This window comes from Bos taurus, chromosome 25 (assembly GCF_002263795.3).
Source record: "Bos taurus isolate L1 Dominette 01449 registration number 42190680 breed Hereford chromosome 25, ARS-UCD2.0, whole genome shotgun sequence".
In the NCBI taxonomy this organism is placed as follows: Eukaryota; Metazoa; Chordata; class Mammalia; order Artiodactyla; family Bovidae; genus Bos; species Bos taurus.
In genome coordinates this window covers 39131667-39144551 of record NC_037352.1, presented here as the reverse complement: position 1 = coordinate 39144551, position 12885 = coordinate 39131667, and the positions used below count along the sequence as shown (strand labels likewise).

Here is a 12885-nt window from a genome sequence, read left to right as displayed (position 1 = left end):
CAGCCCGTGCGCCGCAACAGAGTAGCCCCCTTCCACACACAACAGCAGCGACCCAGCACAGCCAAAAATAAATAATACAGATCCTCAAAGACGTCTTTTAGGCTCAGTTGATTTTCTAGTTTTAGACTGATGGGGAAAGTTGGCCATTGTCTTGCTTTTACCCACACGTAAACTAGAGTTTTCCCACAGTGACTGTCGCTGAGAACAGGCTCAAGGGGAGTCTTGTTCAAGTCTCAAGAGACAGCTGCTCTTCAGTGAGAGAAAAGAATCCAGATCACCTCCTTCATCCTGAGAGACATGTTATGAAACATCAGATTCATGGCAGGAGGAAAAAAAGGTCAAAAGCAAACAGCACCGAGAAGCTGGGGGGTGCGGGACAGAATTCACAGCACACAGCCGCTGAGACAGCAGCGGCCTCACCAGACGCCTGGACACCCCAGTTTAGTCAGGGCTCAGGCCTGTCCACCCCTCCGTGGACGGGGTGGGACAGCAAACACACGCCCAGTCGGCTGCTCAGATGACAGGCCCGCCCCCGCCAGCCCCTCCAGCCAGCCTCGGAGGAGATGGGAGGCCGGCAGGCCCCGTGGTCGGTGCCAGAGCAGCGCGTTCCTCCTCACTCGAGCCCCAGTCCGCGCTGGTGGGCACCCAAGCCCCCTGCAGGCCACCCCACCGCCCACACCCCGCAGAAAAAACCAATCCCAGCCCTGCAGCCTGAGGTGCACCTTGAAGCCCAGACCTACAGAGGAGCTTGCCCTTCTAGTTTGCATCAACCCTTAAGCAGGCATTTAACGAGCACCTGCTGTGTGCCAGACCACACTGACACCGCAGGACGATGGGGACAAGCCCAGGGCTGATGCAGAGACGTCCCTGCAGAGAGAACCTCACGACACAGCAGCTTTAGAAACCCTCTCAGCTTGCCTCCCTCAGAAGAGGGCACCCAGAGTCAAGGAGGCCCTGCCTCCCAGACGGGAACAAGGCCAGGCAGGCCGCAAGGAAGGCACCCCAGTCCCTTAGGCGGGGCCCCAATGCCCAGCCTGGCCGAGGGCCCAGGACACACGGCCTCGGGCACCTGCAGGAGGCACAGGCGCAGCCGGCAGGCTGAGTTCCTGCCTTGTCAAGGCCACCGCGTCCAAATCAGTGGTTCCCACTTGAGGGCGAACTTGCCCCCTGGCCACCCAGCCAGGCCCAGAGACATCTGTGGTTGTCACAACTGGGGGGCAAGGCTGGGACGGAGCTAAGCGTCCTACTGGGCCCAGGGCGGCCCCGACAGCAGAGACCTGCCGGCCCGGAGTGCCCTGGGGCTGTGGGTGAGAACCCAGCTCACAAGCTCGCCTCTGATCCGGGACACAAAACAACCCCACGCTCTTGCCTTCCCTCACCACTGACGAAAACCACATGGCCCACAGCCCTCCCCGGGGTCAGCAGAAGTGACTGCCACCTTTTTCCAGGGGACAGGCCCAGAGCCCTCTCCACGGGGCATAAGCCCTGGATGCCAGCCTCTGGGAACAGGCGGGAGCAGCTCTGGCCCCCGCCCGCACCACACGGGGCTGCCATCCTCTGGAAATCGTGGGCAGGCTGGCAGCTGGGAAAAGGCAGTATTTATGGAAAACATGCGCCAGCACTGCCCACACACACACTACGGGCACGTAATGACAGCCGGACGGTCCTGGAGCGCCGCGCGGGGTCTTCCTCCAGCGCCCTCGGACGGCGCCTTCCACCGCCTGGCCAGGAGGGGCGTCCCGGTCGCCCAAGGATGACTTGGGGGCTCCTGGAGCCTCCAGGATGCACGAGGGGGCTTTTAACCTGGCACAACCAGTGAGCCCCACACAGGCGCTCTTCTGACGTGAGGACCAAATGGGAAAACCACTATCGTCGTGACTGTTCAGTAACCTGACACCTAGGGAGGCGGGCACTCGTTCACATCCGCACGTGTCCACGCGCACTCGTCCACACACATGCACACATGTCCACACAGGCGGTCCAGTCCTCTCGCACCCTTCTCCCGACGAGGTGGACCGTCCACTCCCAGGGGCTAGAGACACCGTCACCCATCTTCAGGGAAGGAGGCAGGGAATCTGGTGTCTGGGTGCCCACCACAGCCCACACCGCCTCACAGCCTTCGGTGACACTCGGGTCACTCAGGGCACCTACAGCATCTCGGGGCTCATCACGGGCCACCCAGGAGGTGGGGCGCCCCTTCTCTGGAGACACTAGTGTTAGAAACAGCGGCAGAGGCCGCCAGGGAGGAGCAGTCAGAGGGGCTCACAGACCACCCCCCCGACAGCAACACCTTCACCCTTCAGTCTCTCTGCAGGCCCCGCCATCACGAGGAGGCGGGGGCCCTGGACCCCGGGGCGCACTAGGAGGTGAGGGGCACCTGGGGACCCAGGGGCTGCAGCGAACTCTACACGGGGGAACAGTGCAGACTGAGAGTTCACACGTGCGAGCGTGTGCACACAGCTGGGTATCACCAGGATCCCCAGACACCTGACACAGGGGCCCTGGACTCTGGTGAAGCTCCACCGCCCGTGCACTGTGGAGCGGGGCTGGACGGGGCGGGCCTCCTGCAGGGTCCTCGGTGCTCACTCTGCAGCATGGTCACTGGCCGGGGGGACGGTCCAGCCAGGAGGCACAGGGCACCCAGGCCACGCCCAAGTCGGAGGCTGGCCAGAAAGGCCAACTCCCTGGGGCCCGGGAAGCCTGCTCCAGGCAGGTAACACAACCCGCTTCCAGCCCAGATAAGTGTGTCAGTGAAACCCCACCCAGGTCAATAGACTCCTTCTCTGAAAACCACCCCCAGACTGAATAAGCTGGGCGCCTTCTCCTGCCTCAACAGTATAAAAGGAACAGATCTAAACAGTGTCATGGAACAGGAGACAAAGCCCTGCGCCCCCAGATGGCATCCGGCCCCGTGGCTGCCCTGCTCCCCCTCCGCTCAAGCAGTCACCCCCATAACACAGAGTGGCCCCCCAGGGCCCACCCAGGACCCGCAGAACCGGCGGGGCCGGCCCAGCCCACATACTCTCTGCTCTCCGTCCAGCAGAGGAAACGCTGGGCAACACGGTGACCGTGAGCCGAACACCCACCTCTCCGCCCATGTGCGTGACGCGGCCCCTTCCAGGCCTCCTAGAGCGAGGCGAGCAAGGAGCCGGGGCCTCGGGAGCAGCAGGGCAGGGCCGGCACGGAATCCACAGCCTGCAGCCAGGCCTGTGGGTGGGGCGTTTGGGGCGCTGGTCCGAGGAGAATTAGAAACAATAACATCGAAATTAACACAACACTGTAAATCAACTCTACTTCGATAAAATTAATTTTTTTAAAAACCAATAAAAGAAACAACCCAGTAACATCAGTTACTCATTGGGCAGCTTCTCATTCTCCCAGGTGCCTGCAAATCCGCAAAACATCGTGATAACACACCTGGCCCTGTCAGAGGGACCCCAAGCCCATCACAGGTCCACTTCCGCTGTGAACTCACAGAACAAACCCCAGACGGTCATAGTCGGGACTCCGCACATACCCCTGCACCCTGGGGCCCCTGAGAGGCGAGCACCCAACCTCCAGATCACAAGACTGAGGCCAGAAGGGGTAGCGGGCTCCGCTGCCGCCCACCACCACCCGTGGCAGCCCTGGCAGGCCGCAGGCCATCAATCCGCCTGCCACACCCTTGTCCCCACACCCTGAGCATGCAAGGCAGGCTCCACACCAGAGCACACGCGTGTTCAACACACCTGGAGACACACACAGGACGTCAGCGAGGGCTCCAGCCCCCTGACCCCACGGACCAAGTGATGGGTCTCCCAAGGCCACCGAATGACCTCTGCTCTGAGCTACATGAGACCACTCCATTTGCTCACATAAAGTGATGGGTCTCCCAAGGCCACCGAATGACCTCTGCTCTGAGCCACATGAGACCACTCCATTTGCTCACATAAAGCCACCATTTTCATAAGAAACGAACGAGAAGTCGAATACGACCCGAGATATGCTTAAGAGTCTTTTGGCATTTGAAAAAAACATATATTTTTTATGGCACTTACCATGAAGATAACCAGCTTCTTTCCACCAAGTGAATAAAAGCCAGACACAAAGCAGCGGCCCTGCTGACCCGAGAGGCTGCAGGCCCCTCAGGGCCCGGGCTGCCCCAGCGAGCCTGCGGCAGTGACCCACTGCCTCCAGGCCGGGCCTCCTCCAGCCCAGGCCCCAAGCTCCAGTGCGTCCCTCATGCACCACAGCTGAGACCCCTTCCTCCAGCAGCACACAGCCCCATGTCCAAGAGGCCCCGGGAACCTCAGACGCTGAGGGCCTTTCTGTACCACGTTTGCCACCTGCGCGGGCCGAGGTCCTCCCTGCCCCACAACTCCACAAGGTGGCATGGAGTCGGCACCAGCAGGCACCCGCTGTGTGGACAGGCCCCTCCATCTGTTCCCCTCCAGACACCCCCGCGTCCCCCAAACCCCCACCTTCACCGCCTCACCTGCCGTCATGGTGTCCACGTCCTTGGCGGCCAGCTCCTCCACCTCCGACCTCTTCCTCAGCTCAAACCTCCGGGACAAGCCTTCTCGGGGCTTCCATAACTCCTGGATCAGGAGGGGCTTCTCGTTGTCGCCGAACACCCGGAAGCCCTGAGCCTGCCACGCATGCCCGCCACCGCTGGCCTGGCCCACCACATCGCACAGCACGAACTGGGCGGCACGCTCGGGGCTCAGTGCGTAGCGCTCCAGGGCCTCCCTCACCAGCTCCCGGGCGCTGGACGTGCCGGTGGCCAGGACGCTCTTGTAGTGGGTGCCTGAGCACACGCTGTCCCCGAACACCTTCAGGACCCCGGGGGCCGAGAGCTGCGTGGACAGCTCGGCAGGGTCATCGCTGGCACCCAGGCCTGAGTAGGGGGTGTCCAGGTCGCGGTACTTGTAGCTCAGGGTCCGGGACAGCACACTGGACAGCAGCTGGCCCTGCCGCTTCAGCTTGCTCTTGGCGGGTGGGGACATGATGAAGTGGGTCCCATAGAACATGGTGGGCCCGTCTTCACCGACGAGCACCCGGGACTCCGGCCAGCGGCAGGGAAGAGGCCGCGTCCTGGGAGAAAATGAAAGGTGGGTGAGCACCGACCAGCAGGAGCCCACAAGGCTAGGGAGAACTTCACCAGACTGGACGGCTGCCCAGGGCCCGCTGCCCCAGCAGAAGCTGCGGACACAGCACCTTGGAGCAATCAAACAGGGAGGATACAGCCGAAGCCGGTGGGACCGCAGGGGACAGAGCATGTCTGGAGCGGCTGGGGTTCCCTTCAAGGAAAGCCATCACTAGGAAGCTCCGCGAGGTCGCCCAAGGGCAGACAAGAGATGCCCAGAGCCAGGGCAGAGTCCAGCGTGCCTCCCCTAAACGCCACCTGCCCCACCTGTGCTCCGAGAGACTCAGTGCACACAGCAACGCAGCCAGCCAACAGGCAGAGACAACCGCAGACAGCCGCCCGCCATCAGCACACAAGCCCCCAACACGCTGCTCCGGGCAGACGGGTCCTGGTTTGGAGGAGCCACTTTCCAGGACGGCAGCACTCAAATGGACACATGACCACAACGGACACAAAAGGGCTCTTCCAGAAGCAGCGGAGGCATGGCTGGAATGCCAGGGTCCACCCACGGCGTCCAGCCTGGCGTGGGCCCTGGCCAGGCCAGAGGGGCCATCTTGCCGAGGAAATCAGAACACAGCGCTGAGACGCTGAGGAGTGTTCCTAAAGTCTCGACTCTCGTGCACTAGGGGCCTCAGAGGCCTAGGGTTCCAGAGAGCGGGGTTCCGGGCCCTCTCCCCACGAGCTCCGGGCGGGTGGAGGGGAAGGAAGACGTCCTCCTCCACAGAAACTCGGGGCTCACGACCACTGGGGGAGCCCAAGCACCGCCAGCTCCCGACTCTGCGCCCCCTCCAGGCAGGCAGACCAGAGAGGCAGGTCCGCTTTCTAGAAGGCTCTGGAAACCCAGGCCAGGCCCTGGTGAGAGCAGCTCTGGGCACCGGCCCCAGTGACCAGCGTCAGCACGGGACTCCGCCACAGTCATCACCTCAGCCCTGACTCACAGGTGCTGGGAGGGGCTTCCCGGGGGGGAAGGGACTGCCCCAGGTGGGAGAAGTGACCAGGGAGCCCCCTGAAGACGAGGATCCACGCCCACACCACAGGACCCAAACCGGGTGAGGCCCCCAGCCCAGGCACCGACATCGAACCGCATTCTTCCCGGCTGGCTGGCCCCTGGCCCCAGGTCCCGGCCTGTGAGGTCATCACCCCCACCCCGACCCCAGGGCTGTGGGAATGAAGGCTGAGCAGCAGACCTGCCCTTCTGTTCCTCCAGAACCATCCTCAGAGGACCCTGAACTCTTCAAAATGCTCCTAACAACATCACACCCCAAAGACTGGCTTCTGAATGCTAACGCGTGCCCACTGGCTGGGCTGGGGCCCCCTGCGCTAACAGCCCGCTGTGCAGGCTCACCACCGCAGAGCCCCGTGCTGTGGGCCAGCTTTCTGAAGCCCCAACCTGCTGAAAACAGCCAGGGGTCCTCAGCGGAGGAGCGCACGAGGCCTCCGGGCTCGAGTCCAGCTGGAAAGGAGCGACTCCGAACTCCCTGAGGAAGGTGCACCAGCCTCCCAATCAGAGGCCGTGGAGTGCAGAGCTGGCTTGGCTCCCCATCTCGGACCCGTCCGCAGCCCCGACTGAACCTACCACAGAAGCGTCTCCGCTGGGCCTCACGTGACAAGCACACGGCTATGGTTCGCACACCACGCGAGTGCCTTCAAGCCACCGCACCTCCTGAGAGGCACACCACCCGCCTCAGAAAATTCCAAGTCGTGCCTCTGGCCACCACCCGTTCTCCGTGGACCTGACCCTCCATAGACGCACGGCTCACCTCGAGCACAGCCCCCTCAGTCCTGACCCAGCCCCGCGGTCCGCCAGGGATGTCTGGCAGAGAAACCTCTATGTTCGGAGATGATGTCCAAGTACAGAATAAATAAATACAATGCTGAAAATGGCGGAAGCCGTGTCTCAGCAGAAGGCCAACTCACAGAAAAGTCAGGAAGTAATAAATGCGGGGATTTAAAAGGCCCCAGACACAACAGAGGCCTTCCTAAGTGGCTCAGTGGTAAAGAACCCGCCTGCCAATGCAGGAGACACGCGTTCAATCCCTGGGTCAGGAAGATCCCCTGGGGGAAGGATAGGCCACCCATTCCAGTATTCTTGCCTGGAGAATCCCACGGACAGAGGAGCCTGGCGGGCTACAGTCCATGGGGTCAAAAAGAGCTGGACACGACTTAGCAACTGAGCAGAGCAGATACAACGAAGAAGTAAAAAGCTATTTTGCACCAGGGGGTGCATCTTTACAGGTTCCGTAAGGCTCTTACAGGTTCTAAAGCTTATGTGATTCTGCTTTAATTAAAAACAGAAAATCACAGACACATAGCTGCTACGTGTAGAGTCATGGAAGGGAGCCCCCCTCCTCTGGGGCAAAGTTAGCAACATCAACAAAAAAGGGGCAGAAAAACGTAGGAGACACTGACTCATTCCCTTCCAGCAACAGCTTCTTGAGCCCCAAGAAGTCCCAGTAAATACAGACCCTGATGGGCTGGATCCATTCTACCAGGAGACTCTCGCCTCCTCATGATCATGTCCTCTGTGGCCACCTTCAGGGAGGGACCACGGAGCATGACCACTTGCTCACACGCACCCTTCCCCCACAATCACACAGAGAATGCAGAGTACAGCCTGTTTGTCAAAATGGGACGCCCGAGTTTTTTGCAAAGGGCAAGAGGCGTGCAGGAGTTTCCTACGGAGCGGAGCACACCCGGGGTAACAAGCTCTGTTTTTTTGGAAGCATGACCAGCCTTTTCCTCTTCTGCTCAGTCCCCTCCTCTTTCACACAAAAACTTGGGGAAACACGGGCCCAAGGCTGCAGGTCGCCTGCTGTTGCTTCTCCTGGAGAATGTTTTTCTCTTGTTCTCAAGAAAAGAGTCCAATTTCTGATGAAAACAAGCTCAAGTCACAGCAGCGAGTGAGGTCAGTGCGGGGCTGACCGAATGGGTGGAGGGACACTGCCATTCCAACACTGCAATGTGGGATCCATTAGCATTTCCACCGGGGCAGGAAAGGAAGAGGGTGGATTCACAGGCTCTGTCTGATTCCGACCAGCCATAAATCCTACACTGACAGCTCCGGCCAGAGCCACACTTTTAAAAGATGAAAATAATCTAATCAGATTTAATTCAGGCGTGCTAGCCTCCTGAGAGGGGTCTGACTTTTCTGTCTGTGGGATTAAGGACTTCTCCTCTCTCCAGCATACTCCAGAGGCTGCCGGAGCTAATGGGAGACACCTGTAACTAACCAGAGACACCTGTAATCAGGGCTGGAAAATTCTTTCCAGCAATTCAGATTAATCAAACACTTGACCAGGTGCTGGGAGCCCGGGTGTCTGGGTCTGCAGCCCCGCCCCGGCCCCACCCACTGGCTCCGAAATGGGATAATCCTGTTTCTTCCGCAGGGGTCCCCAGGAGCCCCAGGCCTGCGTGTTTTCTTAAGAGACGCTATTTTGTCCAGGGGCTGGAAATGGTACAGAAATCGCTGGGAGACAATGCTTTCAGCTGGCACGCGAGCGGGGAACGTGCTACTGTGTGAACAGGAAAACCAGAACAGGCTGTGGGCGTTGCGGGGGGGGGGGGGGGGGGTGTCGCCCCGACCCTGGAGAAGAGGGTGACGGGCCCCTATGCTCCGTGCCCGCCTGCAGGCGCCCCTCTCCAAGGGGGCCGCCACGGTTGGGGGGACTGCATTCGGAGGGACGCAGGGGGCGGTGGCCGCAGGTGACCTCCTGGAACCTTCAGGCTAGGCCGCCCTCACCCCCTGCAGCTGGCCTGCGGGACCCGCCCCCCGAGACCGCGCCCGGGCCCCCGAGAGCCGCCTGTTTCCACGACAACCGGACAAGCCTGGCCCGGACGGCCCGAGAGACGCCCCGTGCGGGCCCAGCCGCCTCGGCGCGCGCCCCCCGCCCCGGGGCCTCGCCGCCCAGCCAACCTCCGCGACCCGGAGTCCCGGACGCCACGGAGCGACCCCAGCCGCCGCTTCTCGCGCACCCCTCACTCACCTCCAACGCAGCCCCCCGCCGCCGCCACCACGTTCCCGCGCGGCTTCTACCCGCGCCGTTGGCCCGAGCCCGTGTCCCGGACCCGCGCATGGCGCGACGCCTCCTGCCGGCCGCTCAACGGACGGGGGCGGTCCCTCGGGGGCGGGGCCAGGTGGGCGGGGCCTCGAGGGGCGGGGCCGGCGGCGGGAAGACGGGAGGGCGAGCTCCTCCTGCGGCCAACCCGAGACACGGAGCGGGCCTCGGGAAGGGGCGGGGCCTCCGAGGGACGAGCCGCTGGCCCAATGGAAGCCGGTGAGACCTGAGGGGGCGGGGGGAGGGGAGGGCCCCCGTGAGTGGGCGGGGCGACGAGATGGGCGGGGCCTAGGGTCCGCGGCCGCCCAATGAACGCACACAAGGCCTGGAGGGGGCGGGGCCTCGAGGGAGTGGGTGGAGCCGATGGGGGCGTGCCGGGCTCCGGCACCACGTGCCGACCAATTAATAGGCACAGACGTGCCTCGAAGGCAGAGGTGGGTGGGGCTGGCCGCAGAGAAGCGGGTGCTGGGCTGCGCACCTCTATCTTCAGCTCAAGGGGACTATGCAGGAGAGGCCGGGCCAGTGCTAAGCTCTGAGGCCAAGTGGTGGCCTCAAGCTGGGTGGGGGCGGGGGCTGGCAAACTGTTTTGTCCCCACCTTCTAGTCCCTACGTGGACAAGGCCAAGGCAAAGAGGAAGCTGGGTTAAGACAAGCGCTGATGGAAAGCGCTTATGGCGGTCCATAGTCGTTAGTCTGATATATGAACATCCAAAACACGGAAAGAGGACGAGGGTGGCAGCTTCCCTCTCTCTTACAATCCGTCCCCCACTTAGCAGCCAGAGTCTTAAACGACAAATCAGATCATGGCTCTCTTCTGCTTAAAACGACGCAAAACGGGGTCAGCTCAGCTCCGGGGCTCTGGCCCAACCGCCCTCCTCGAGTAACTTGTTTTAAAAGAAGCTCCTGTCCTTAGAGCTCACTTTGACACAAGTCCTCCGGCTGGGGTTCCACCTTGGAGAAAGGCTTCTCACAGATAGCTCTCTTTATACCGCCCTGCTCTTGGTCTAGACCTGGGGGATTCATGTGGCCTCTGGATAAAAACGCAGAATTCTGACCCTGGGAGTGAATCTTTTTGGTGACAGCCATTGGGGTATAAAGGCCTTCCCTGGTGGCTCAGACAGTAAAGAATCTGCCTGCAACACAGGAGACCCAGGTTGGATCCCTGGGTCATGAAGATCCACTGGAGAAGGGAATGGCAACCCATTCCAGTATTCTTGCCTGGAGAATTCCATGGAGGAGCCTGGAAGGCTACAGTCTGTGGAGTCGCAAAGAGTCGGACAAGACCAACCGACTAACACTTTCACTTTTTCACTGAGATATAAAGTTTTATGGTCATGACCCCAAATTCGCTAGGAGGAGACTGGGGAGGAGGGAACAGCAATCTACTGACCACCTACTGTATGCTGGACCCGTGCCAGGGGCTTTATGTCAGTCACCTCATCTAAAGCTCACATCAACTCTTGTGAGGCAGATGCTGTTACACCCAGAGAAGTCAAACAGCTAGAAGTAGATCCAGGAACTGAGGCCAGGACTGTGTGATTAAATAATATCCTATCCTCGGCAAGACTCCCCGTATATCTGCACAGCCTTTCCCACTCTGACCCTGAAGAGGCAAATGTCAGCGCTGGAAGGAGAGCCTGGGTTTAAACCTGTGTTTTTCTCCTAAGGCATTCCTCACCATCGTCCTGTCCCAAGGCTTACCCTTCCCCTCACCCCTCTTCAGCAGGGTGGTGGGGGGCAAACTCCCACCTGTGAGCCAAATCTGAGCTGCTATTTTATAAATAACATTATACTGGAACCCAGCCACACCCCTTTGCTTATATCTCGTCTAAACTGCTTTCATGCAGCAAAGACTTTTCAGACCCGAGTCTAAAATATTTACTATATGGCCCTTTATAGAAAAATCCACGGCCCTGCTCTTCAGGATCTAGTAATGCCAACTATTGGTTATTTCTTAGCGTACCTGGTGGCTCAGATAGTAAAGAAGTCCACGGGGTCGCAAAGAGTTGCACGTGACTGAGCCACGAACATACACACACACCACACACCTTTCTCATCTCTGTCTTGGCTCAGTTCGTCCCCGCTGCCTTGGTACACCGTACCCAACTGTAGTACTCTGCTCAGGTGGCCATAATGAAAGAACACAGACCGGGGGGCTTAAACAGTGGAGATTTATTTTCTCACGGTTCTGGAGGCTGGAAATCCGCAATCAAGGTGCCAGCAGAGGGGATTTCTTGTGAGGCCGCTCCCCTTGGCTTGCAGACGCCAGCTTCTCCCTGTGTCCTCATGTCCTCCTGCAGTCTTTCTTATTCGTCTCTATCCTAATCTCCTCTTGTAAGGACACCAGTCAGATTGGATTAGGGCCCACCCTAATGACCTCATTTTCACTTAATCACTTCTTTAAAGGCCCCATTTCCAAATACACTCACATTATGAGATGCTGGGGGTTATAGCTTCAACATATGGATTTTTTTTTTTAATTTTTAAAATGTTTTTTTTTCTTTGGCTGCACTGGGCCTTCGTTGCCCTTGGGCGGGCTTTCTCTAGCTGTGTGAGCAGGAGTTGCTCTCTAGTTGCAGTGTACAGGCTTCCCACTGCGGTGGCTTCTCTTGTTGCGGCATGCGGAATCTTCCGGGACCGAGGATCAATCCAATCCACACACACAGGCGGATTCTTAACCACTGGGCCACCAGGGAAGTCCTCAACGTATGGATTTGAAAGGAACACAGTTCAGTTCCTCAGACAGTCTTCATCATCTGGCTAATGTCTACTCATCCTTTAAGACTCAGAGTGGGTGTTACTTATGTAGTTACTTCCCCCACGGTGGTTCCCAGTGACTCACACTTTCTGGTTTCACACCCCAGGGTAGTCCCCTCCCAGGCTGAAACAGATCGGAGCTGTGTAAACAGTAAGATGCTACCAAAGTGACAGTGTGACTTCAGGGGCTAAACTATAAAAGCTGTGGCTTCCGCCCTTGCTCTCTCCAGGATCATTCCCTCTGGAGGAAGAACATTCAAGCAACCCTGGAGGGGTCCACGTAGCGAGAAAACCAATGCCTCCCGTCAAGACAGCACCAACTTGCCACCCGCACGAGCCATCCTGGAAGTGAGTCCCCCAGCCCCAGGAACCTCCATGGCTGCCACCCCAACCAACACCCTGACCGCATCTATTGAGGGACCCTCAGCCAGAAGTGGCTCAGACAGTGTAGAATCTGCCTGCAATGCAGGAGACCTGGGTTCGATCCCTGTGTTGGGAAGATCCCCTGGACGAGAAAATGGCTACCCACCCCGGGGTTCTTGCCTGGAGAATCCCATGGACAGAGGAGCCTGGTGGGCTGCAGTCCATGGGGTCGCAAAGAGTCGGACACGACTGAGTGACTAACACAGCCAGAATCACCCAGCAAAGCTGCTTCTGAATTCCCAGCCCTCAGAAACTACCTGAGATGAGGAATGTTTACTCCTGACTCATGCCCCTAAGTTTTGGGGCCATGGTTATGCAGCAATAGATCAATAGATCAATGAGTGCCCCTTATCCAGAAAGGCCTCCCTGCCCCCAGACCTGGCTGCACCCCCCTCCTCTGTGCCCCCACAGACTTTTGTTTTTGGCCTTGCCACTCGGCTGGTGGGATCCTAGTTCCCAACCAGGGATTGAATCTGGGCCCTCAGCAGTGAGAGCACGGAGTCCTAACCGCCGGACCCATGGGGGA

The 12885-nt window shown here is 59.5% G+C and overlaps 1 protein-coding gene across 4 annotated transcripts in view; it reads right to left on the bottom strand.

Moving 5' to 3' along the window:
* The window catches only part of RADIL (Rap associating with DIL domain), a 123785-nt gene that overhangs the window by 44839 nt on the left and 66061 nt on the right, over positions 1 to 12885 (bottom strand). Inside the window, exons 1-2 of one of the 4 annotated variants that reach the window (XM_024984722.2) lie at positions 9109 to 9237; positions 4475 to 5073 (exon numbers count right to left, since the gene is read on the bottom strand). In XM_024984722.2, coding sequence (XP_024840490.1) covers positions 4475 to 5009 — 535 coding nt within the window. In that variant the 5' untranslated portion in view covers positions 5010 to 5073; positions 9109 to 9237. 4 annotated transcript variants of the gene reach the window in all.